The sequence below is a fragment of the Chiloscyllium punctatum genome, chromosome 12 (genome assembly GCF_047496795.1).
Source record: "Chiloscyllium punctatum isolate Juve2018m chromosome 12, sChiPun1.3, whole genome shotgun sequence".
Lineage (NCBI taxonomy): Eukaryota > Metazoa > Chordata > Chondrichthyes > Orectolobiformes > Hemiscylliidae > Chiloscyllium > Chiloscyllium punctatum.
In genome coordinates, this window is record NC_092750.1 from 52,767,695 (window position 1) to 52,791,399 (window position 23,705).

Below are 23,705 nucleotides of genomic sequence, written 5' to 3' on the forward strand. Positions count from 1 at the left end.
ACACAACAGGCAATTTAGCATGGCCAATTCACCTATTCCATTTTTGGACTGTGGGAGGATGTGCAAACTCCACACAGATAGTTGCCTGAAGGGGGAATTGAACCTGGGTCTCTGGCACTGTGAGGCAGCAGTGCTAACCACTGTGCCACCATGGCTTGAAAAGAGGGCAGTGCTTTATCCCACTGATGGGCAGAGGAGGCCACACCACCAGACTCTGCTAGCCTAGGTTGCGATAAATAGGGTGAGCACAGTGTCCTGGGTTAAATGCAAAACAGTGCAGTGCCGAGAGAAGGTTAAAAATAATCCTCCGTGCTCAAGGAAAAGTGCCACCATCTTCTCCTTCCCCTGTCTGTTTGAACAGATATTTGGCAGATAAGATCAACTGTATAATAGAAAGTGCTATTGAGTAAGCTACATATAGCTGACATAAACAGAGGGAGGCAATGGCCTAGTGGCATTGTCACTGGACTATTAACCCATATACCCAAATAATGTTCTGGCGGTATAGATTCAAATCCTACCAAGGCAGATGGTGGGACTGGAATTCAATAAAATATCTGGAGTTAAGCGTCTAATGATGACAATTAATCCATTGCCAATGGGTGGGGAAAACCGATCTGGTTTAATTATGTCCTTTAGGGAAGGAAACTGTAATCCTCGCCTGCTCTGACCTACATGTGACTCCAGGCCCACAGCAATGTGGTTGGTTCTTAACTGCCTTCTGGGCAATTAGGGATGGGCAATAAATGGTGTCTGGTCACTTATGCCTTCATTATGGGAATGAACAAAAACCACTTACATTCAATCTACTTTCCATGGATTACAAAAGCATTCACTCATTCTTGACATGAAACAAATTAAACTATACAAAAATTAATCTACCATGAATTTTAATTGAAACCACAATGTGTCCTTCGAACAGATTGATTCCTAAACTTTGCTAATACATACCTTGGCAAGCCAATACTTTGGATCAAGAATAATAATCCCAAGAAACAGACAATGAAGCTCACTCCAGTAAAATTCTCACTACCCAGTTCCCAAATGCCTGGAAATCTCATGTAATCAGAGGGTAAAATTCAAAAGGGGAATTCCAAATGCTTTGGATCCGGATAACAGGAACTTGACTGGTATTAACTATTGGAAAGGGATTAGATGCTTTATTGAAGCTAATTCAAGAATTACCTTATCAGTAAAGACAGAATTAGCTAACACAGCCAGTATACCAGTACATATAAGTGATCTTGTTTGCTCATTGTTAGAATGTGCTTTCCTCTTGTGGCAGTGATAAGTCAAATTCTCCCAGCTGCCAACACTATTTCTCATACAACTGGCAGATTCATGTAACCAGAACCCCTCCCCATTCCCCATGTGTGCCTGGTGGGATTACTGTACTCCCGAAGAGGCTTAAAAATGTCTTGCTTAAAGCACACAAGACTCCATGAAAAAGTGGTTTCAATTCTCAGCATAACTGGGATATTAAAGACAATACTAATCAATAAAGTTGGGCTTATTGAAGAATGCGTGCATGTTGCTCAACACACTTACGTTATGTGTCACCTCAACCAGTAGTTCAATGGTATCCATCAACGATTGGAAGTGTGGATTTAAAAAGGCCAGTACAGGTACACAACCCGTTATCTGAAATTCCAAAATCCAAAGAGCTCTGAAATCCGGAGTTATTCTCGCGAAGTTCTTTTTCCGTATAACAAGGTTGTTTGGCATGTGAACAGGTGACCCATGCGAATCATGTCACTCAGATGTGTCGTAGAGCCGTGGCAGGTGTCAATCGTGTCTCAGCGCTCGGACTATTCATGTGTGGGTCTGTTGTTCTGTAAGATGTTTTATTTCACTGTGAAAATGTCATTATTCTGGAATCCAAAAAATTCCAAAATCTGAAAAACAACTGGATTTCGAACAAAGGATGGTGTACCTGCACTTGCTTATTCACATTGAACTGCTGCTTGATAGTATATAGAATTCTCCTGTTTGCATTGTTGACTTCTAACAGGTTCACAAATGTATCCAATCTCCAGTGTAACAACCTCTTGACACTTGGCACTGCGATGATGATCGTTCAAACACAAGATACCAAATAAAGTCCAGTAATAGTACACTTTTTTGACTACATTTTAAGGCTAAATTTATAGGGTCGACTACTACATGGATATTACTTTTGAGGGGCTGAAATTCATGCCCGTCAAAATTCATACCGCATCATTAGCGGAAGCCCAACTGATCTCTCAACAAATAAAGAAAAGAAACAACAAATTATGGTGATTCTGAAAACCCGGAGTGGGACACACCAGCCAGTGGACTGGCAGACCAGGAGCAGAGCAGAACAACCGGCAGATTGGAAAGTTGGAGTGGGACATAACAGCTGGCACACTGACTCATAAATGTTGATCTGTTATCTGCGAAGAATTAGGTTACATGAGATATATGGAAAATTCCAGGTTATTTGGCCAAAAATAGGGGGTCAACTTTTACATGAGATCGACCATTACTCGAGTATATATGACATTTCTTCCTGGGGAGAGACAGGTCATCCCTGGTTACAACATGAGCCCTGTGAAACTCAAATTAGCTCAGAGTACTCATCTGAGAATATAGAAGAAACATATTCCATTGCATTACAGTAATTACATATGATTCCACAGACCACAGAATATCCATTTAAGCTAGTTGGTTGGAAAATAAACAGAATGCGAAAGTAATGCAAGAGTTTTCCACAAAACACTGGCAGACACAAGAGAACCTGGAGATGACATTTGTTATTATTCACCACAATTAAAAGCAGTGTTAAAAGAGAAAGGTTGCATCATGATGCGTTTCAGTTTGTAGCTTTATTGGTGGATTATTTTCTCAGTCATCAAGTTTCTTGTTTGTTGCAAAATGGTCTTTGACCTTTGCTCACCAGCCCAAAACACACCCCACTGGCTTAAATTAACATGACATTCACAAAACTACATCCAAAAAGGTGCCCCAAAGAATGATGTACATGATGTTATTAAATCGATTGAAACATTGAGGGAGAGGGGTTTACTTTGGCAGCACATTAAAATGCAACTTCATGTTATGTCATTCCCAAACTAAACCTTTTCCCTGGAAATAAAAATAGATTCTGTAAATGTTCAGCAGGTCAGATGGGAGTCCAAGATGAGGTTTCCTGGGGGTTATATTCTCTCTTTGGAAAAGAGTCAATTCAGAATTAGAATTCATGCCATATCAATGAAAAGCTGGACATTAAGGTTTGGTGAGTATTACCAAATTACCAAATTTGGTGAGTATTAAGGTTCACTTAACTTAAATTTGCATCAAAATAAAAGCAGTACATTGTGCACAAAAGTGGAATCCTATTTCAGCTATCAATAATGATGATAAAATGATGATAACTAATGATGACGTCAAAACATTTCACAGGAAGAAATGAAAACAGTTTACGTATGGATCAGGATATCATTAGCAGCATGATTGGGTCTGTGAATTCTACTTATCATTCAGTGGAATAAATTCATCTTAGAAACAGACAAGAGAAAATAAGTGTTTTTCAACTTGCAATCCAGTCACAAAACAGTTGTTGCAGAAGTTGCTCAAAATTAAAACTGCTATTTCAATTGCACTGAATTAATATTTTTCTTCCACTTTAACCCACACTGTAGCCTATTCAAAATATGCAGGCAGGAAGCTTAATCTAGTTTGTCTTTGGGTGGCGGATACCACGCAGTTAGGTCCTGGGCTCTGGGGGAGTATGTAGTGCTCAGTTTGGGAGCAAAGCCGCAGCGCTCGGGTCACAGACTCAAGCTAGGGGCAGCACTAGGATCCCAAGATTGCTATCCCCACCTCTGCATTTGGTGAACATTGCTTTCCATTCAATGTTAGGCAGAGGCCAAACAGCTGCACATTTCTTTTAGCTCGTCTGAAAGTGAGACTCTTCTACTGTCCTTATTCAATTAAATCAAGTCTGTTAATGTTGGAACATTGCAAAAACTGAACACATGGCCAATATTTTATATATAACATACCCGCATTCATTTTCAATAGTGATGTGCTTAGATTTGGTTAATGCAATTATTTACAAGAAATTAAGATCAAAAACATCTCCATCTGTTAATTTGACTAACTTAAACAAGGAGCACTCTCATGTACAGTCAAAAGGTAGAATTTTAAGTTTGACTACAGGATTTTAGCTCATGGTTTCAATTCAGTGCAATATAGGCATATTGTTGCGTTCGTCCCAAGTCAAATTTGAAGCAGGCAGAAGAGCAGAAAATGGCGACGTTATGCATGTACAGGGAGGCTGTGTCCTGCAGGCCTCCACTGCCTGGAATAGTCACCCCACTCAGGCTTGCATCCTTCCTCATGGACTCAGCAAAAAGGCTCAATACAACACACAAAGCAGGAGAAAGTGGGCAGCCCTGCCTGACTCTGGATGTGATCAGGAAGCTTTCTGACTCCCATCCATTGATTGAGGCTGCACTAACGATGTTGGTGTAGAGCAGTCAGATCCAATTGCAGATTCCCTCCGCAAGGCCCATTTTGGAAAGCACATTCCACATGTAGTTGTGTGATATCCTGTCAAAGACCTTCTCCTAGTTCAGGCTAATGAGGCAGGCGTCACACCTCCACCACCGCCCCCCCCCCCTCCTCCCCACCCCCGGCCTGTGCCTAGGCAATTATATCCCTAAGGAGTGCGAGGCTCTCAGAGATCATCCTGCCCAGAACGGCACAGGTTTGGTCGGAGTGAATCACCAATTCCAGATCAGATCTGACCCACTTGGCGATGATTTGGGACAGAATTTTGCACTGCATTAAGCAACGACATTAGAAATTGGCAATCAATGTCCTCTCTCTCCCACTTGTTGATAAGAGTGACGATACCATTCACTTCCTACCAGAAGCATACTCAGGTCCTGGTCAATCAAGTCTCACAGAGCCGAATACAACTCGGCCGGTAAGCCTTTACTTCTGGCAGTTTTATTCACTTCTAAGGACTTGAGGGCCTTAGTCAGCTCATCCCGAGATAATGACTGGTCCAGCCTCCCTGTGTACTGCCGTCCAAGACATCTGTGATAGAGGACAGGAACAATTGTGAGGCTTCACAGATTGTGGGCTTCATGTCATACAGATTGGCATAAAAGGATTTGCTGATCCTCAGGACGTCAGACTGAGGTGACATTATTGAGCCATCTTCTTCCTTCAAGTTGCGGAGCACAAAGTTCTCTTTGCGCACCTTCTGGAAAAAGAAATGCGAGCACATCTCACCTTGCTCCACAATGCAAACTCTGGATTGGAGATTATCTTGGAGGCCTCCAAGGTAAACAGCAAGGCTTGTTGGCTATTCATCTCTGTGACACTGACACCCATCGTCTGCAGCAGGAGTAGCTTGTGCACAGTTTTCTGGAGTTTGGACAGCTTTCCCCACCTCTCTCTCTTGCCTTCTGAACACCTTTGAGATAAAGGAACTCTTGATGTTCCCCTTGACTATCTTCCACTGGAGACTCAAAAAGGGTCTTCAAGGTTCTCCAACCTGCAAAATCCCTTGAGTTCCTCAATATTTTTCTGGGGTCAACAGTTTCGGGTTCAGCTTCCACGTTCCCTTGCAAGCATGCTGGTCATCCTGTAGATGACACTCAGCCAGCAGAAGGTAGTGGTCAGAGAAGAACACTGACTTGATGTCAATGGATTTGACGGAGAACACTCGGGACACAAACAGCAAATGTATCCTTGAGCAGATAGACCCACCTGGCCACAACCAGGTGTATCTACGCTGTACTCCATCTGTAGAGGGGAAGATATCATGCGGCTTGGTGACTTTAACCGTTTCTATTAGGAATCTAGATGTGGCATCAAGTTTGCTTAACGTGTACCACCAGGATGTACACGTTAATTAGTCTCAGGGGAGTGTTTCAGTTTCCAACATCTGTTGTAAGGAGGCACCCACCCCCTGCCCCAACCACCACCTCTTTAAATTCGGAGATGGTGAAGTGGCCTCCATGCAGCAGAATAAATAGGTGGAAGGCCTAAGGGTCTATAAGCTTGACCATTTCCTGTAGCTGTGGAGGTGCGTTATCCCATACTTTTGCGGAAACAGGTGGTCTGCTTTGTCCTTGGTCAGGTAAGCCAATGTAGAAACACATCACATGGTAGATTTGATGCTATGCATGTTAATAAAGGCAATTTGAAAACCCAGTTTAAGCATTCATAGAATTACCCATCCACCTGTTTCTGTTCAGCCTTGCTCTTGTCACTGGGGGACTCTCTGCATGTGGGCAAACGGTTGGATACACTCCACACTGAGGTAGCTGAGCTGTTTCTCCCTTGTCAAATTGCCTTGATTCAGTATTGTCTTGGTGGGAACAAAGGCAGGAAGATCTGGATCTGAGTCAAGATTAGAGTGGTGCTGGAAAAGCACAACAGGTCAGGCAGCATCCGAGGAGCAGGAAAATTGATGTTTCGAGCAAAAGCCCTTCATCAGGAAAGGCTTCCTGGTTCCCGACGAAGGGCTCTTATTATTATTTCAACAAGCCAACACACACTGCAGCACAGAGGAAATACGCAGAGCAAAGGAAAATCACCTACACCGTGTATTCAAAATGAATGGGTACCCAATGAACACAGTCTGCCAATTTCTCAGCAACAAACCCAAACAAGCAGATAAAGCATGTCCAGAAACCCTAGCCGCTCTCCCTTACATCAAAGATATCTCGAAATGACTGCCAGACCCTTGGCATCATGGCAGCCCACAAACCCACAGACACACTAAAACAGCAGCTAATGAACTTGAAAGACCCTATACAGACAACAAGCAAAATTAATGTCATTTACAAAATACCGTGCAAGGACTGTAACAAACACTACATTGGATAAACAGATAGAAAACTAGCCACCAGGATACATGAACACCAATTAGCCACAAAACGGCATGACCCTCTCTCACTAGTATCCTTACATACGGATAAGGAAGGACACCACTTCGACTGGGACAACACATCCATCTTAGGACAAGGCAAACAAAGACATGCACGAGAATTCCTAGAAGCATGGCATTCCAACCTGAACTCTATCAACAAACACATCGAGTTAGACCCCATCTACCACCCCCTGAGAAAAGGAACAGGAAGTGACACAGGGAATAACATCATCACAGAAGATGACATCACCAACCCAAAGAAACCCAAACATATAAATAGAAAGCAGGAATTTTCAGCAGTGCTTGTCTGAGGCCCACTGAAGATGTTACCTGGTAGAGTGATGAAACATCTGGAAATGAACCTTCAAGTTCAGCGAACAAACCTACATCCAAACAGGTAGTTTTACGTTAATGATACATTGCTTTAAGCATCCCTTCAAAAAAAAAAGGCATAGGCATCGTGGTAAACATATTTAAACCTGGTGAAGAATTGCACTTATGGTTGGATGAACTAGTTGTCTCTTTAAAATGCTACCATAAATTAAAAGGTCATCAAGTCAAGTTTAATATGTGGATAAACAGTGCAGAAATAACAAAAAAATGTAAAGTACTGATATTCAAGTGAACCTAAAGACCAAGACTGGTGTTTAAAGTTGTAGCCAAGATGCAAATTACTTAAAACAATACAAGAAAACATCCAAAGTTTTGTTCTGTTGACCAATTTGCTGTTGCAACACATAGACGAGCTGATAAGTGATTGTACAAATAGGCTGAGCGTATGCAGGGAATAATAGCTTTTCTCAATGATGGGATTCCAAAATACTTCAAATTGAAAACAATTGGTGATTTGCATCTATGTGCAATTGCTTGAGTAATGGAAGGGAAAAGTCTTGAAAGTTTGTTTTTATTTTCCCCTTGCCGCAACTGTGAAGTTTCTAAATTGTTTGGAATTGCATGTAACCAGATTTTTTATTTAAATTAACTTTCACCGCACGTAGGCCTATAATCCAGTGGTTTGCACTCAACACCATATACATCATACAAACTGTTGAACCTTCTCAGACTACGTTGGTCAGAGCAGCAGTGGTCCATTATAATTGTCTACAGGCACGGAAAGGAAACGTGGACAGAATTCCTGCTCCAATTTTCACAAGACATCAATATTGAAACTCAGCTGAAAAGGCCCCCTACTGGTGTATTTAGGTTCATCAAGGGATAACATGTACACTAGCAAACAAGAGGATCCTCCTGACAGCAAGGGTGACAACTGAAAAGAGCAAAACCCCTCAATTCCCATGTTAAATTACACACCTGAACAATGAATGTGTTACAAACATGGTCAGACATGGAAAATAAGTCAAAAATATGAATATCCAACAGCCAACACAAATACAGTCTGCACAAGGGATCAGTAGTTTAGGGAATGTGAACCAACTGCAACTGACTCACTCATAATGCATGGTTACCAACTATGTTTACTTTCTGTAAACCATTGGTCAGCAGGTATTTATTCTCTATAAATGCACACAGTAAACAATAAAGTAGAAAGGAAAACTGAACTCGATCAGCTGTGAAGATTGAGGCAGCATCTTTTTCAAACCAAACCGCCATAATTTAGTGCACTTCTTATTTTTGCCTCTGTCCACAGTCTATTTTTACATTTTAAGTATTAACCAACAGTTAAATGTCTTACAATAAATAATTGCGCATAGGTGAAAATGTGTGAATCACAATACAGGGAGAAAAATACAATTGGAATATCACAGAGAAAATAATGTAAGATATTATTACTTAATTGTTAAAAATTATCAAAAAATCAATACAAAGTAAATTTTGTCTGAGAAAGAATCATAAAAGTTTATGACCCAGAAGGAGAAAAAAACAAAATTACATTCACACTTTATGGACTGTAAGCCCCTTCATAAGAAAGCTTGTAAAAACATTAAATCTGGAATCACTGACATCAGACTGCTGAAAAAAACCTCATAGTTACTCCATTTACAAGTTCAGCAGGGATTCAGTTATCTCCCACTGTGATGAACTGACGCTATCTTAAACGTGGCAATTCTACAACTGTAATTCACAACAGGAAATGCTAAAGAGTACTCTTCAACAAGCCTGAAGTGAAGGCAACCAAGTCTTATGGCATATTTTGCAATGATATTGAGCAGTGTATTTTCACCTCAGTTCTACAAAGAAATCCTGCTGCTTTTTTTCCTGATTTTCCTCCCCACTTTACTAGACCTTGAAATAAAGCTTCAAACGAGTTGCCAGTACTCTTATAAACACAGCACAACAAACAATCTCTAATTCTCGAGGCATATGACGATCATTAAAATGCACATTACAGGTCATTCTGCTACAACGCGACAGGCATGTTCCTTTGCAACTTCATGCTATGGAAAATCATGTCATGGAAAATCACGACAGTAAATCATGCTGTAGAAGATCACTAATAGAAAATCACCACACCCGTTCAGTACAAAGTTTGCATTACAGAAACAACATCCATACTTTGTCAATCGTGTTATAGCTAATTCACGCTGATGAAATATATGCTATAGCAGGCAACTTGTATTGTAGGGGATATTAATAGGAGGCTTTACCAAAGTGTGTAGATGGAGAAATGCTGGTCTGTACCTTACAAACCCCTAATTTACTGCATCATTTACAGAGACACACAAAAATGTATCATAATCCTGTCCTTGAACATGATACAAAAGAGAGAGAGTTATGATATATGGAATGTTCGCCAGATATCTTTGCCTTCCAAATTAAATCAGGTTTACAGCAGCACTTGAGAGAATAACTTCCACATACCTCCAGAATCTGGTCATGGGTCTGCAATCCCCCTTCTTTGTCAGCTGGCCCATTCTGCACTACTTTTGACACAAAAATCCCCTCACAGGCTGTGCCCTCTTGATTTTCCTTCAAAATGTGATGACAGCAAATAAAAACATGAAATTAGTATTTGAAGTGTGCATGATGCAATAGTATTAATGTGAAGACATTAGTAGGAGGATATGTCAAACACAAATGGCGAATGGGATCCAATGGAACAGGCAAAGGCCTGACAGTACTTTCTCTGAAAGTAACAAGTGATGGCTGAAGTGACGACCAACAGCTGTGAATTGAGGTGGGTTAGCCTCCAGCTCGGTATTTTACCTGATGTGACAATCTCTCTCGTTACCTTCCGCAACGTGACAATCTCTCTCGTTACCTTCCACAACATAAATTAGATATTGTGACATTGAAAAATCAACAGATATTTATGACAACTAGCCATTGTATACAAATGTCACCTTAGCATACGTTATAATGGAACATCATACTCCTTATATAACATGTCATGCTTCATGTGATCCAGAGATTGTTATACATTCAGATCACATGCAATGATGCAGTGATGACATCATGAGCATGTCTCTTAAAGGTATACTGACCATGAAAAAACAATCCACTTGTTGTCCAAAGGTAAAAGTTTATCTCAGGCAGATACACATGGCTCTGCACAGGCATAAATTGTCAATTTGCTAATTATATGTTAAGATAAAATAGATTTTACAAGACTAACATTTCATGTACCAATGTTATGCTTTGGACAGTTCATCCTGATTAGGTGATCATACACCCATCTGGAAAGATATGAAAGGTATGTTCCTTGTTGCAATTATTCAATAACCTAGTTATTTTGCTGTGGAATGTTGGCACTCAATATCACTGCAAAATCATCGACATCAGAGAATTCTTCATTACTGTCTTTGTGCACTGTCTTTGATGGGTGTGCTGCATATTGGCCTGAGCTGGCTTCTTTTCCTTCACAATGTAGCATCGTGATCAACAATGACTTTGCAAGATCTGGACTGGTAGTATATTTAGAAACTTTTGGATCCAAGAACATCAATTTGTATTTCAAATTCAAACTGTCAGCTCAGCGCATAGTCTTTGTAGTTCTCTATCCCCTCATTTGTTGTGTATCTTTTTCATTCTCCTCTACTTTTGAAGGAGAATGTCCTGTATCATGGAATAGTTAGACAATTAATTGCTGGGCAAGCACTTTTACACTTGACTCCTAGTATAAGTTGTGCTGCGGATATTAATTCTTTCTCATCTGGTACTGCATGAAAATGTAGCAATGCGAGAGGAAAGTTTTGCTTTGTCACTTAATACTTAATGATCATTGATTTGTCAGTACTTACTGTACATTCTGCTAAATCATGTGAGTGTGTGTAGTGAGATGGTAAGGCGATAATGGATCACACCCAATTAATGCACATGTTTCAAAATGGTTTGTTTGGAGTGTGGTCATCCGTTGTTGGATATTAGCTGATCCAGGATACAGAATAAATAGAAAATAGTGCTCATCAAAAAGTCTTTTCCCTGAGGTGGGGGAGTCCAGAACTACAGGGCAAAGATTTAGGCTGAGAGGGGAAAGTCATAATAGTGACCTAAGGGACAACTTTTTCATGCAGAGTATGACACGTGTATGGAATGAGCTGTCAGAGGAAGTGGTGAAGGCTGGTACAATTGCAGCATTTGAAAGGCATCTGGATGGGTATGTGAATAGGAAGGATTTAGAGGGATATGGGCTGGGTGCTGTCAGGTGGGACTAGATTGGGTTAAGATATCTATGTCAGTAACAGTCACATTTATTGTGTTTTTAAGTGGTCAAACAATGTGAAATGTAGAGAAGTAACGCATTACAAAGATGTAATTTGCCTGTGCACTCTTGCAATTTTCATCCAAAAAGGAGATGAAATAGTGTATGTGAATGCAGGATCTCCATCCACTGCTGCACTGATACCTTTGATGAGCCTCATATGCCGCTAACAACTTGTTAAATATCCCCATTCATTCCTGGCCTGCACACAGATAAATGCACAAGCTATTTTGAGCATTCAATACCCCAATATAGCACGGACATGAGATGGTGACATGATTCTTTTGGTACTAAAACTGGTTTGGCCTTAGAAATAACTTCTTGTGGTATAACAAGTTTGTCTCTGTGTTGCCAAAATGAATGAATCTTCTCAAGTACTTAATACGGTTATGCCATCCCTGGATAATGATCTTCTGTAATTCTTGCAGTTGTTCACCTTTTGATAGATGTTGACTGCATCTGTTCACATCGACTGTGGCAAAAACGTAACAGATCATTGGTGATAAAATCTTCAACTTCACTATCTAGAGTATCAACATGTTGATCAAGAGAAATATCTTGGTCCTTGTTAGCGTGACATAGTTCTCCTAGTACATGGCTTTTTTTTCACTTCAAAGTTGGATCCTTGCACCTTGACATGCAGATACTGCCAACATGGTAGTGACCTCACTCATGGCATGTCTACTGACTTATCATCTGTTTCAATGACTAGTTTCTTGTTAAATAAGTATCTTGTACTCAATATTAGAATAGTTCACTTGAGTATATCACAGGGTATCCAAATCAAAAGCAATAGCTTTATTATCTTGCAAAAAAAAAGCACCTCAGCCTTTTTGTGACTGCTCCACCTTGAGAACAGTCGTATTGCAGCAGGCAAGATCTTGCTGACAGAACCTGCTTGAAAGAATCAAAGACATATGAGTGGACATCTTACCACTTGTAGGCAACATCCTTCTTGAGTAAGTCTCTCAGCAGAAGTACCTTTTCCATGAAGTTAGGAATATATGGTCAGAATACAAAACTTGAGGCAACCTCACAGATCCTCTTTATTCTGCAGGGTCCGCATTTGTTAAGCATTCTTCATTTTATCTTAAATCAAGACAGACTCCATTGGCATACACCCAGAGAAGTATGTCTGGCTAAAACTGACCCCGTATTTTGTGTTGTAAACTGTTAATCCTTGCCATTCACGTTGCTGTCATTTGTAGGTGACGATTGCAGTCAGGCTCTCTGTTTTCATCTTACCCATGATCACAGTACCATCAGCTACAAACCACAACCAGGTATATTTTCAATAATCCCATCCATATATTGCTAGAACATGCCTAAACAAACTGTGAGCCCAAATGGTGTCCTAATTGTCACAGGCTCTTGGAATTTTTATGCTATATGGACAGACAAGTATCAATGTTTCACATCTAGCTTTGGAAAAAGTCTTGCTCCAGAAAATGTAATTCTTCTAGCTTCATTATCTTGCATGGAGACCTTTTAAGTGAAAGGTTGATGTGCCTTAGATCGAGGTATTTTCATGTAGTGCCATCTTTCTTTAAAACTCATGTGATGGAGCAACAGCAATCGGTGTGCTGGGCACCCTTTCACATTATACTAGTTTGTTCCATCCTTGAAGTTCTACTTGAAGGTTTCATGAATGTAAATGCTGAACTACCTTGGTAGATCAATGAAGGGGGCTACATCACCCTTAAAATGTAATACAGCATTACCCTGAAAATGAGCAACACATCCATCCATCCCGGTACAGGTGTTTGAGGCAATTGACTGATTTGAATCTCATCACGTGACTAGACTGAACTCCGTCATGCTCCACTGTTGGATCATTGGTGTTTACCAGATAAAAGACTTGGGAAGCCAAGATGAATTTGCATACTGGCGCTGCAGTTTGATTCTGTCAGTTCAGAAAGTCATGCTGCTGAATTTGGAGATATCCAAAGTCCACATTCACTGATGTCCAAAGCTGTTGTGCAGTTAGCCTTCAATGAGATTTCCAAATATCCACTAATCACTTTTTACAGCTTTCTTCATCGAGGACCACTGCTGCTGACCATAAAATGGGTTTTGCCTCCAGCATGTTATTTTATCTGATGCAGTAATGCTTATGTTATCTCGATAACATAAGTAACTGGACATGGATGGCACAGTGTTTGAAGAAACCAATGGATATTTATTATATACAAACAGTATATTTACATGCACTTAAGATATCTGGGCTAACATTAAGTGATTAAGTTATAACATAACCTTTTGAAGCATATATGGTTCAAATGATCCAAGTTAAGATGAAGTCATCACATGTTATGACACAGTGATGATATTATGAAAATAGCTCTTAAGGTATCCTGACACATTGTGTCTCTCAAAAGGTATACTGACATATTGACTGTGAAACAAAATAAAAAGCAACAACTAGGATCAGCAAAAAAGGAATATTTGCATTTATATGGCGCTTTTCCTGACCGCCAAGTATTTCAAAAGTACTTTAAAACCAATGAAGTACTTCTGATGAAGAGTGACTATGTTAAATTAGGAAACAGGGCAGCTAATTTACACACAGCAAGCTCCCATAATAGTAAGTTGATAACGAGAAGATCATTTGTTATTTTGATTTTGATTGAGCAATAAGTAAGGCCAGGACAGCCAAGAAAACTCATTGGCTCTTCTTGTAAATTGTGCCATGAACTATTTCACATCCACCGCAGGGAGCAGGTGAGCAGATTAGATTAGGAGGTAGGTGAGCACTTTGGTGATAGTGACCACAATTCAGTTATGTTTACTTTAGCAATGGAAAGGGATAGGTATACTCCGCAGGGCAAGAGTCATATCTGAGGGAAAGGCAATTATGATGCGATTAGGCAAGATTTAGGATGCATAGGATGGGGAAGGAAATTGCAAGGGAGTTTATTCAAGAAACAGCTACAACGTATCTTTGAAAAGTATGTACCGGTCAGGCAGAGAGGAAGTTGTCAAGTGCGGGAGCCATGGTTTACTAAGAAGTTGAAACTCTTGTCATGAAGAAGACTTATGTTAGGATGAGACATGAAAGCTCAGGTAGGGAACTTGACAGTCACAAGTTAGCCACGGAAGACCTAAAGAGAGAGCTAAGAAGATCCAGGAGGAGACATGAGAAGTCGTTGGCAGATAGGGTCAAGGAAAACCCTAAGGCTTTCTACAGGTATATCAGGAATAAAAGCAAGAGTAAGATTAGGGCCAATCAAAGATAGTAGTGGAAGTTGTGTGTGGAGTTAGAGGAGATAGGGGAAGTGCTAAATGAATATTTTTTGTCAGCATTCACACTGGAAAGGACAATGTTGTCAAGGAGAATATTGAGACACAGGCTACTAGACTAGATGAGATTGAGGTTCACAATTCTGGAAAGTGTGAAAATAGATAAGTCCCCTGGGCCGGATGGACTTTATCCTAGGATTCTCTGGAAAGCCAGGGAGGAGATTGCAGAGCCTTTGACTTTGATCTTTATGTCGACATTGTCTACAGGAATGGTGCCAGAAGACTGGAGGATTGCAAATGTTGTTTCCTTGTTCAAGAAAGGGAATAGAGTCAGCCCTTGTAATTACAGACCAGTGAGCCTTACTTCGGTTGTGGGTAAAGTGTTGGGAAGGGTTATAAGAGATAGGATTTATCGTCACCTAGAAAGGAATAAGTTGATTAGGGATAGTCAACACAGTTTTGCAAAGGGTAGGTCATGCCTCACAAACCTTCCTGAGTTCCTTGAGAAGGTGACCAAACAGGTGGATGAGGGTAAAGCAATTGATGTGGTGTATTGAATTTCAGTATGGTGTTAGATAAGGTTCCCTACGGTAGGCTACTGCACAAAATACGGAGGCATTGCGTTGTGGGATCAGAAATTTGCTAGCTGAAAGAAGTCAGAGCGTGGTGGTTGATGGGAAATGTTCATCCTGGAGTACAGTTGCCAGTGGTGTACCACAAGGATCTATTTTGGAGCTACTGCTGTAGGTCATTTTTACAAATTACCTGGTTGGGGGCATAGAAGGATGGGTTAGTAAATTTGCAGATGACACTAAGGTTAGTAGAGTTGTGGATAGTGACGAAGGATGTTATAGATTATAGCGGGACATAGATAAGCTGCAGCCCTGGGCTAAGAGGTGGCAAGTGGATTTTAATGTGGAAAAGTGTGAGGTAATTCACTTTGGAAGGAGTAACAGGGATGCAGAGTACTGGGCTAATAGTAAGATTCTTGATAGTGTAGATGAACAGAGAGATCTCTGTGTTCATGTACATAAATCCCTGAAAGTTGCCATCGAGATTGATAGGGTTGTTAAGAAGGCATTCTTAATAGAAGGATTATGTTTCAAAGCCATGAGGTCATGCTGCAGCTATAAAAAACTCTGGTGCGGCTGCACTTGGAGTATTGCGTATAGTTTTGGTCACCACTTTATCGGAAGGATGTGGAAGCTTTGGAAAGGGTTCAGAGGAGATTTACTAGGATATTGCCTGGTATAGAGGGAAGGTTTTATGAGGAAAGACTGAGGGACTTGAGGCTGTTTTCGTTAGAGAGAAGGTTGAGAGGTGACTTAATTGAGACGTATAAGATAATCAGAAGGTTAGATAGGGTGAGAGCCATTTTCCTGGGATGATGATGGCTCGCGCGAGGGGACATAGCTTTAAATTGAGGGTTGATAGATGTAGAACAGATGTCAGAGGTAGTTTCTTTACTCAGAGAGTAGTTGGGGCGTGGAACGGCCTGCCTGCAATAGTATTAGACTTGCCAACTTTAAGGGCATTTAAATGGTCACTGGATAGACATATGGACGAAAATGGAATAGTGTAGGGTAGATGGGCTTCAGATTGATTTGACAGGTCGGCGCAACATCGAGGGCCTAAGGACCTGTACTGCGCTGTAATGTTCAATGTTCTATGCAGAAGTCAATTCAAAGACACATCGAAAGATTTCAGTCTTGATTCCTGTATGGTGAAAATCCTGGAACAGTGACTCAAAGACAGAGTGGTACCAATTGAGCCACAGGGGCTAAAGGCACATTTTAAACATTGTCAGCTACTGCTTCCATGTGAAAATTTGTAGGAGCTGCCAGCAGTACTTCCATTTGCATCATCAATTGAACCATGAATACATTGTGGAACTCTGCTGTGGAAACTACTTCAGTGCAGTGAAAAGAATATGTTCAGTTCTTCTCCAAAGGATACCAGACAGATCAGATGCCCTAAAATGTTAAGGCTGACCCTGAGCTCAATCATTGTTCCAACACAGAGATACATTTTGAAAATGCTGCTGAATCACCTTTATAACAGGGTTGTACGAAGATACATACCGCACAAGGTCTGCCACCAATAATATTAAATCCCAGGGAACCCGAGTCTCGCTGCATGATGATGGTCAGTGTTTCTCCTCCCTAGAAACAGATTTCAAATGTTAGATAGTCAGGCTGAGAACAATTGGTTTAACAATCAGCCAGTAACTGGTCATAATGGACAGAAGTAGAAAGTATAATTTGGATGAATGAAATCTGAAAGTTCAACAACCAAAAGACTAAGTCACACGCAAGATATGTTCACAATTTGTTGTAACTCCTGAGGCTCTAAACATTTGGAAAAATTGGATTGAGACTGATCTTGCAGTGTCTGATAGGACAAGGAGTGATACCATTCTAACATGCTATCCTCCCCCAACCTCACACTGCATATCGTGGTGTGGTGCAGGTTTGGGGATTTTTCCTGGGCTATATATTTCTAATCTTTAGCTCCAAAATAATGCTTTGTTCAAATAAACTTTAAATGCACTAAATATTTTCTTCTGTCATTATAAACAAGTTGAAAATTCAGCCACAGTGTCATTTGTAAAACAAGCATAACTGGAGAGGTAAGGTGTGAAGACTATTCAGCTATATTTCAATTAGGCATACATGTTTGACATGGATGCCAAACATCTTTCACCTCAATGATACGCTGGATGAAGTTTGGACTCAAAGAACCTTTCTTCATCTCAAAAAAACCCATCCTAGTCCAAAATATATAAATCTGCATGGGGCGTCTCAAACCTTTTGATGGAAAGTAGCGTCATTGATCAACAAGTTTGAATTGTTACCTTCTCATAAATCCATAGATGCAAATATATTTAATCCTAGGAACTGTCACTCTAACCATAATCTATACGTCTACATGTGTGATTATGTTAACTGACTCTGCAAGTTGTCCAACTTCCAGTTGCCTGTGTGTTCTGTGCCACAAATGTCAGCTGGTGTGCCCATGTCCAATCAGTGCTGGATATCTTTGCACCACGATATGAATGTGATCCCTCTGCTACCTCTCTCACTCTGCCCATCTCTCCATTTCATTCTCTCTTTGTTCACCTCCTTCTGTCTCTCTCTCTCTTTTCCTCTCTCCAGTCTTTCTTTCTCTTCCTGCCCCTCTGTTACTCCCTTGCTCCAATTAGTTCTCTTCTCTGTTTCTCTATGTCCGCTCTCCCCCTTTTTTTCACTTTCTGTCCACACCTTTCCATTGGGTGGCACGATGGCTCAGTGGTTCGCACTGTTGCCTCACAGGGACCCAGTTTGATTCAAGCATTGAGTAACTGTACTTTCTCCCTGTGTCTGAGTGGGTTTCCACTGGGTGCTCCAGTTTCCTCCCACAGTCCAAAGATTGGCCGTGCTAAATTACTCTGCAGGGTGCAGGTTAGATAGATTAGCCAGACTAAATTTGGGGTTACAGGGATAGGGCAGAGGGACTGGGTCTCAGTAGGATGCTCTTCAGCAGGCTGGTCTGGACATGATGGGCTGAATGTCCTCTTTCCACACTGCAGGGAACCTATGATCTCTCAGTCTGTCTGAGCCGCCCACTCAGTCCTTCGTTTGTATCTTTCTGTTTCTTGGCAAAGTATTTTCTCGATTGAGATTCCTGGTATCAGTCTGCCGTGACCCATGTTGAGTTTTTGTAATGCAATCATCCCATCATCATCACATTAAATGTGCAGCTGGCCTCACTGGTGCGCATTGTGTGGACTCACTTGGCTGGAGAGGCAGAATGTCCATGCTGCTGCCAGGGCTTTGGAGCATTCATGCTGTTGCACACTAGTTTTTAAAGCCCAGCTTCGTTCCACTTCAGGAGTTGCAAGCCAGGAACTGACCTTCAGGCTCCACACTGTGGTATTCCAGTGTTAGCCCCAAGGAAATGATCCCAAAAAAAGGCAAATAGCTCCACAGTTTGGTGACAAGGACCTGGAGGTGTTGGTAGATGTTGTAGTGAAAATAAGAGGACTGGTTTTTTTCCTGCTGACCAGCAAAGGCAACTATGCCAGCAGATGCAGCATGCCTGGCTCATGTAATAGCCCAGGTCAGAATCCAAGTCAAAGGCAAAATACTGCAGTGTTAATAGAAGATTCATGGTCTTCTGTGCCCCACAAGGGTAACTTCCACCATGTTCTCTCTCTGCTACCTCATACTCACAGGGCCAGCACTCATCTTGCACACACTTTTCTTTAACGTTCATGGGCTGCAATTGCATGTATCATTTCATTTAAAATCTCTCACTCACCTCATACTCCTAAACTACTAAACTTCCTGCACTCTGCACTTCCTAATCACAGGTTACCTGCTCCCCTGTTCCTGCACCACCCTTAACGGATCTTTCATCTTTTGTTATCATCCTCAGTCCCATCCTTTCTCACCATGTCCCTCTGTCAGTATTCCCACCCACTTTCCTCTTTTCTTGCACCATTTCCAATTTTGTCTCTCCCCCACCGTTACCCCTTTCTCTCTCCTTCACCCAGGCCCTCACTCCTTTCTCTCTCTCCACCTACCCTTTCTTGCTCCCCTCATCGCTCACTTTTATCCATCTATTTCACCATAACCTACCTACTGAGCTCTCCCTTCTTCTCCCTGCTCCCTTTCCTTCACCAGTATACACATTGTCCTCTCTGTGATCACCTCTTCTCCCATCTTATCACCCTCTACCCCATCTCTCACTCTGTTCCCTCTTTCTCATTTCAATTTATTCCCACTTTTTATGTTCCTCTTCTTTCTCTCTGTGTCTTGCTTCATCCCTCCAGTTTCTCTCTCTTGCTCCATTCCTACTTTTTCACTTATTCCAACCCTCCATTCTTCTGTGATGACGTTCCTTCCACTCTCTCTCTTTCTAATTTCCCATTTCTCGCTCAAAACGTCCCCACTTCCCTCTCCCTCTTGCTCTGTCAACCTATATTCCCTCCCTTTTACTCTATCTATACATCATTTCTCTCTCTCTCTTTTTCCTGCTCATTTATCCTTGTCCCTGGGTCTCTGTCTGTCTCTCTTGCTGTATTCCTAATGACTCCACTCTATTACCTCCTGTTCCCACAACCCTCCCTCTCCCTGGTTACTTCTTCCCCATCTTCCTTCCAACTCCCTCCATCTCCCCCCTCTCCCCTTGCCTCCCTCCACCATGTGGACTGTCTCCCTCCCTCCATTCACACTCTGTGCCTCCACTCCTTTCCCCACCCATTGCCCTCTGCCACTTCCTCCCCCCACAACTTTCTCCTCCACCCTCTGTCTCTGTATCCCTTTTTCTTTCCTCCATACTCAATCCTCCCTCCTCCTCTTTCTCCCCCAAAACCTGGTCCCTACCACCCTCCCTTCTCCAGCCCCTTCTCCTTCACCACTCCACCTTCCTTACCCCCCTTAACCACCCACTTTCTCCCCCCTACTTTTCCCCCTTCACTCTCCACTTCACCCCATCTCTCTCTACCCACTTCTCTTGCCCCCATACTCACTTTTCCCCATCCCTCCATCACCCGGTCCCTCCCTCCCTCCTTACCCTAGCCCTTTCTTATCCACCTACTTTACCTCCATACTCAATCCTCCCTCCCTCTCCCTCCATAACCTGGCCTCCATTTCCCTCCCTTCTCCAGCCCCTTCTCCCTCACCACTCCCTCTTCCGTAATCCCTTACTCACCCGCTTCCTCCTCCCCTACCTTCCCTCTTCACTCTCCACCTATCTTGTTCCCTTTATCTCTCTACCCCCTTCTCTTTCCTCCATACTCACTTTTCTCCACTCCCCCAACCTCTCCATAATCTGGTCCCTCCCTCCCTCCCTCCCTCACCCACTTCTTCCTCACCCACTTCCTCCTCACCATCCTCCTGCTCTTACTCACCCACTACCCTCTCCTGCTTCTTTCCCCCAATCTCTCTACCCCCTTCTCTTGCCCCTATACTCACTTTTCACCAACCCTCCATAATCTGGTCCCTCCCTCCCTCCTTACCCTAACCCTCCCTTATCCACACACTTCCCTCTCCCACTACATCCCCCCTCTATCTCTCTTGGACCCTTACTCACTTTCCCCATCCCTCCATAACCTGATTCCTCCCTCCCTCCTTAGCCCTATCCATCTACTTTACCTCCACACTCAATCCTCCCTCCTCCTCCTTCTCTCCATAAACTGGTCCCTACCTTCCTCCCTTCTCCAGCTCCTTCTCCCTCACCACTCTCTCTTCCTTCCCCTTCACTCTCCAAGTGCTCCCTCCATCTCTGTACCCCCTTCTCTTGCCACATTCTCCCCCATACTCACTTTGCCCTCTCACACCCTCTCCCCCCGTCCACTCTCTCTCTATGTCCCTCTGCCCTTTCTCTCCCCCCGTTAACTCTCTCCATGTCCCTCTGCCCTTTCTCTCCCTCCTGGCAACTCTCTCTATGTCCCTCTGCCCTTTCTCTCCCTCCTGGCAACTCTCTCTATGTCCCTCTACCCTTTTTCTCCCTCCTGGCAACTTTCTCCATGTCCCTCTGCCCTTTCTCTCCCTCCTGGCAACTCTCTCTATGTCCCTCTACCCTTTTTCTCCCTCCTGGCAACTTTCTCCATGTCCCTCTGCCCTTTCTCTCCCTCCTGGCAACTCTCTCTATGTCCCTCTACCCTTTTTCTCCCTCCTGGCAACTTTCTCCATGTCCCTCTGCCCTTTCTCTCCCTCCTGTCAACTCTCTCCATTTCCCTCTCTGCCCTTTCTCTCTGTCTCAATGACCCTCACCCTGCCCGAACTGGTCTCTCTCTCTCACACACACACACACAGACACAGAGAGAGAGAGTGAAGTCAGTCCTGAAGCAGGAGACAGAGAGGGCACTCACGCTGCACGGGGGGATGCTGCTGTTCTTAGTCAGGGAGCGGATCCTGGCGCTGTACTCGGTGAATTTCTTCTGGTAGCGGAGGGCTGTCACCTGCAGCTCACTCTGCGCGGCTGACAGCCGGGAGAGCAGCGACTTCTCGCGTTTGCCCGCCCTGGCTTGGTGCCGGCGGAGCTGGCGCTGCAGCGCGGCCAACTGAGCTTTCAGCGCCCGCACGCAGCAGTGCGAGCCCAGCCGGAGCTCCCGGTGCACCAGCACCGAGCCGCAGCCCCGCTGGCACACGCCGACCGGCCGCTGCTCGCAGCTCTCCCGCATGTGAGCGTCCACATCCCGCAGGCTGAGCGCCTGGCCGCAGCCCGGGTTCCTGCACTCGGCCGCCGAGTACTCGCACGTCTCGGCGTGCTCGGCCAAGTGCTGCAGCCTCAGCACCTTGGCGCAGCCCCGCTCCCAGTTGCCGCAGCGGATCTCCAGCTTGAGGATGAGGTTCCTGAGCGGCAGGACGTGGTTGAGCTCCCGGGGGCCGAGCGTGCGGCACTGCGCCGGGCAGCTGCCCCGCTGCACCACCCAGGGCAACACGCAGCCGGCGCAGAAGACGTGGCCGCACGGAGTGGCCAGCGGATCCTCCAGCACTTTGTTGCACAGGTTGCACTTGAAGTCAGGATCCACGTCCCCGCTGAAACGCTCGGGGTCGAATCCCATTCTGCAAATCTCCCACTCGGCAAGAATAAGTTGTCTCCTTGTTTTGTTTGCAGCTCCCCAAAGCCCCCCTGTCTCTCTCTCTCTCTCTCTCTCCCTCTTCCCCCCCCTCCACGTCCAGAGGTGCAGCAACGTATTGTCACTCAGTTGCCCTGGGGCTGCTCACTCCTCACTGGAGAGAAACAGCTCGCCGGAGACTTCCTCGAACAGAGTGTCCAAGCACCGCCCTCTCCGCCTTCATTATCCAGAAGGACACAACTGCGTCCTTTCCCCGCGTAACTCACTCGGGAAAACTTTAGGCAGAGGTCGGTCATCGCTCCCGGTGCCGAACTTACCTCTAGTCGTTCAACTTTAGCTTTGTGTTGGAATCAATAACCTTCTCCAGACAGTGAACATCTTGCTGTGGGATGGTCCCTTGGCAACTACGTGGAATTCGTATTGGTTTTGCGATATTGTTTCAGAGTTTGGTGGGTTTTTTTCCCCCCTGTTTTTAATGGGAACGTAACTTAGTAACGTCTTCTTACGGTTGTAATTTCGAGTTGGTCTTGATCACGAATTGCAAAAATTAACCGGACTGTGCGTGTGTTAATAACACCTCCTCTGCTAAAACATAACGCTCTGCTGCATTCCTGGAGACTCGATGATGCACGCCAATGTTGTCAGATCCCTGGTTCTGATTGAATGTTACAGTCTCCCATCTCCTCAGCGGCGGTTTAATCCCCCGGGACACCATGTGAGCAGTTGCGATCAACAACTAACGAAAAAAAAAGCCTGGACTACTCGCGCAGCAGCTCCCAATATCTCCCGATCCCACCAAGTTATGGGGTCAATCCCACACTTCACAATCTACAGATAAAAACACATCTTGTGGTAAATGCAATGAAAGAGGTGTCAGTTACCGCCTGGGGACTGCCAACGAGGTTCTCATTCTCATTAAATTGTCCACCTACATTCCAGAGAGAAATCGGCCAAAAGGAACGGCGGTCCCATACAGGGAAGAGTGGGAGAGAATCGGGAAGAGAGCAGGGTGGGAGCTAAAAGGGAGGGATGTCGAGAAATATACAAAGATAAGAACAGAAGTGCTGGCGGTGCAGTCATGGCTTTAGTACCTCTTGGAGGCCCAGCTTCAGGTCCAATCAATTCCAGAGGTGTTGCATAGCATATCTGGAAAGATTGATTTAAAATGTACACAAAATCATTGACAGATTTGTGAAGTTTCTGGTATACAATCCCAATGCACATTCATTACTCAAAAGCAATCACTACCTTTAACATCCCCAAGGCTCAAGTGGATAGTGGTAGCAATTGGCACAAACTGTGTTAAAGATGGAGTAGGCCATTCA

The 23,705-nt window shown here is 43.4% G+C and overlaps 1 protein-coding gene across 2 annotated transcripts in view; it reads right to left on the reverse strand.

The window, feature by feature from the left end:
- The window catches only part of pdzrn3b (PDZ domain containing RING finger 3b), a 302,862-nt gene extending 280,240 nt beyond the window's left edge, over nt 1-22,622 (reverse strand). Inside the window, exons 1-3 of one of the 2 annotated variants that reach the window (XM_072582591.1) lie at nt 21,670-22,622; nt 16,895-16,975; nt 9,734-9,841 (exon numbers count right to left, since the gene is read on the reverse strand). In XM_072582591.1, the coding sequence (XP_072438692.1) occupies nt 9,734-9,841; nt 16,895-16,975; nt 21,670-22,365 (885 nt within the window). In that variant the 5' untranslated portion in view covers nt 22,366-22,622. The remainder of the gene's footprint in view (nt 1-9,733; nt 9,842-16,894; nt 16,976-21,669) is intronic. The other variant, XM_072582592.1, reaches the window with a different exon arrangement.
- Between the last annotated feature and the right edge of the window lie 1,083 nt (nt 22,623-23,705).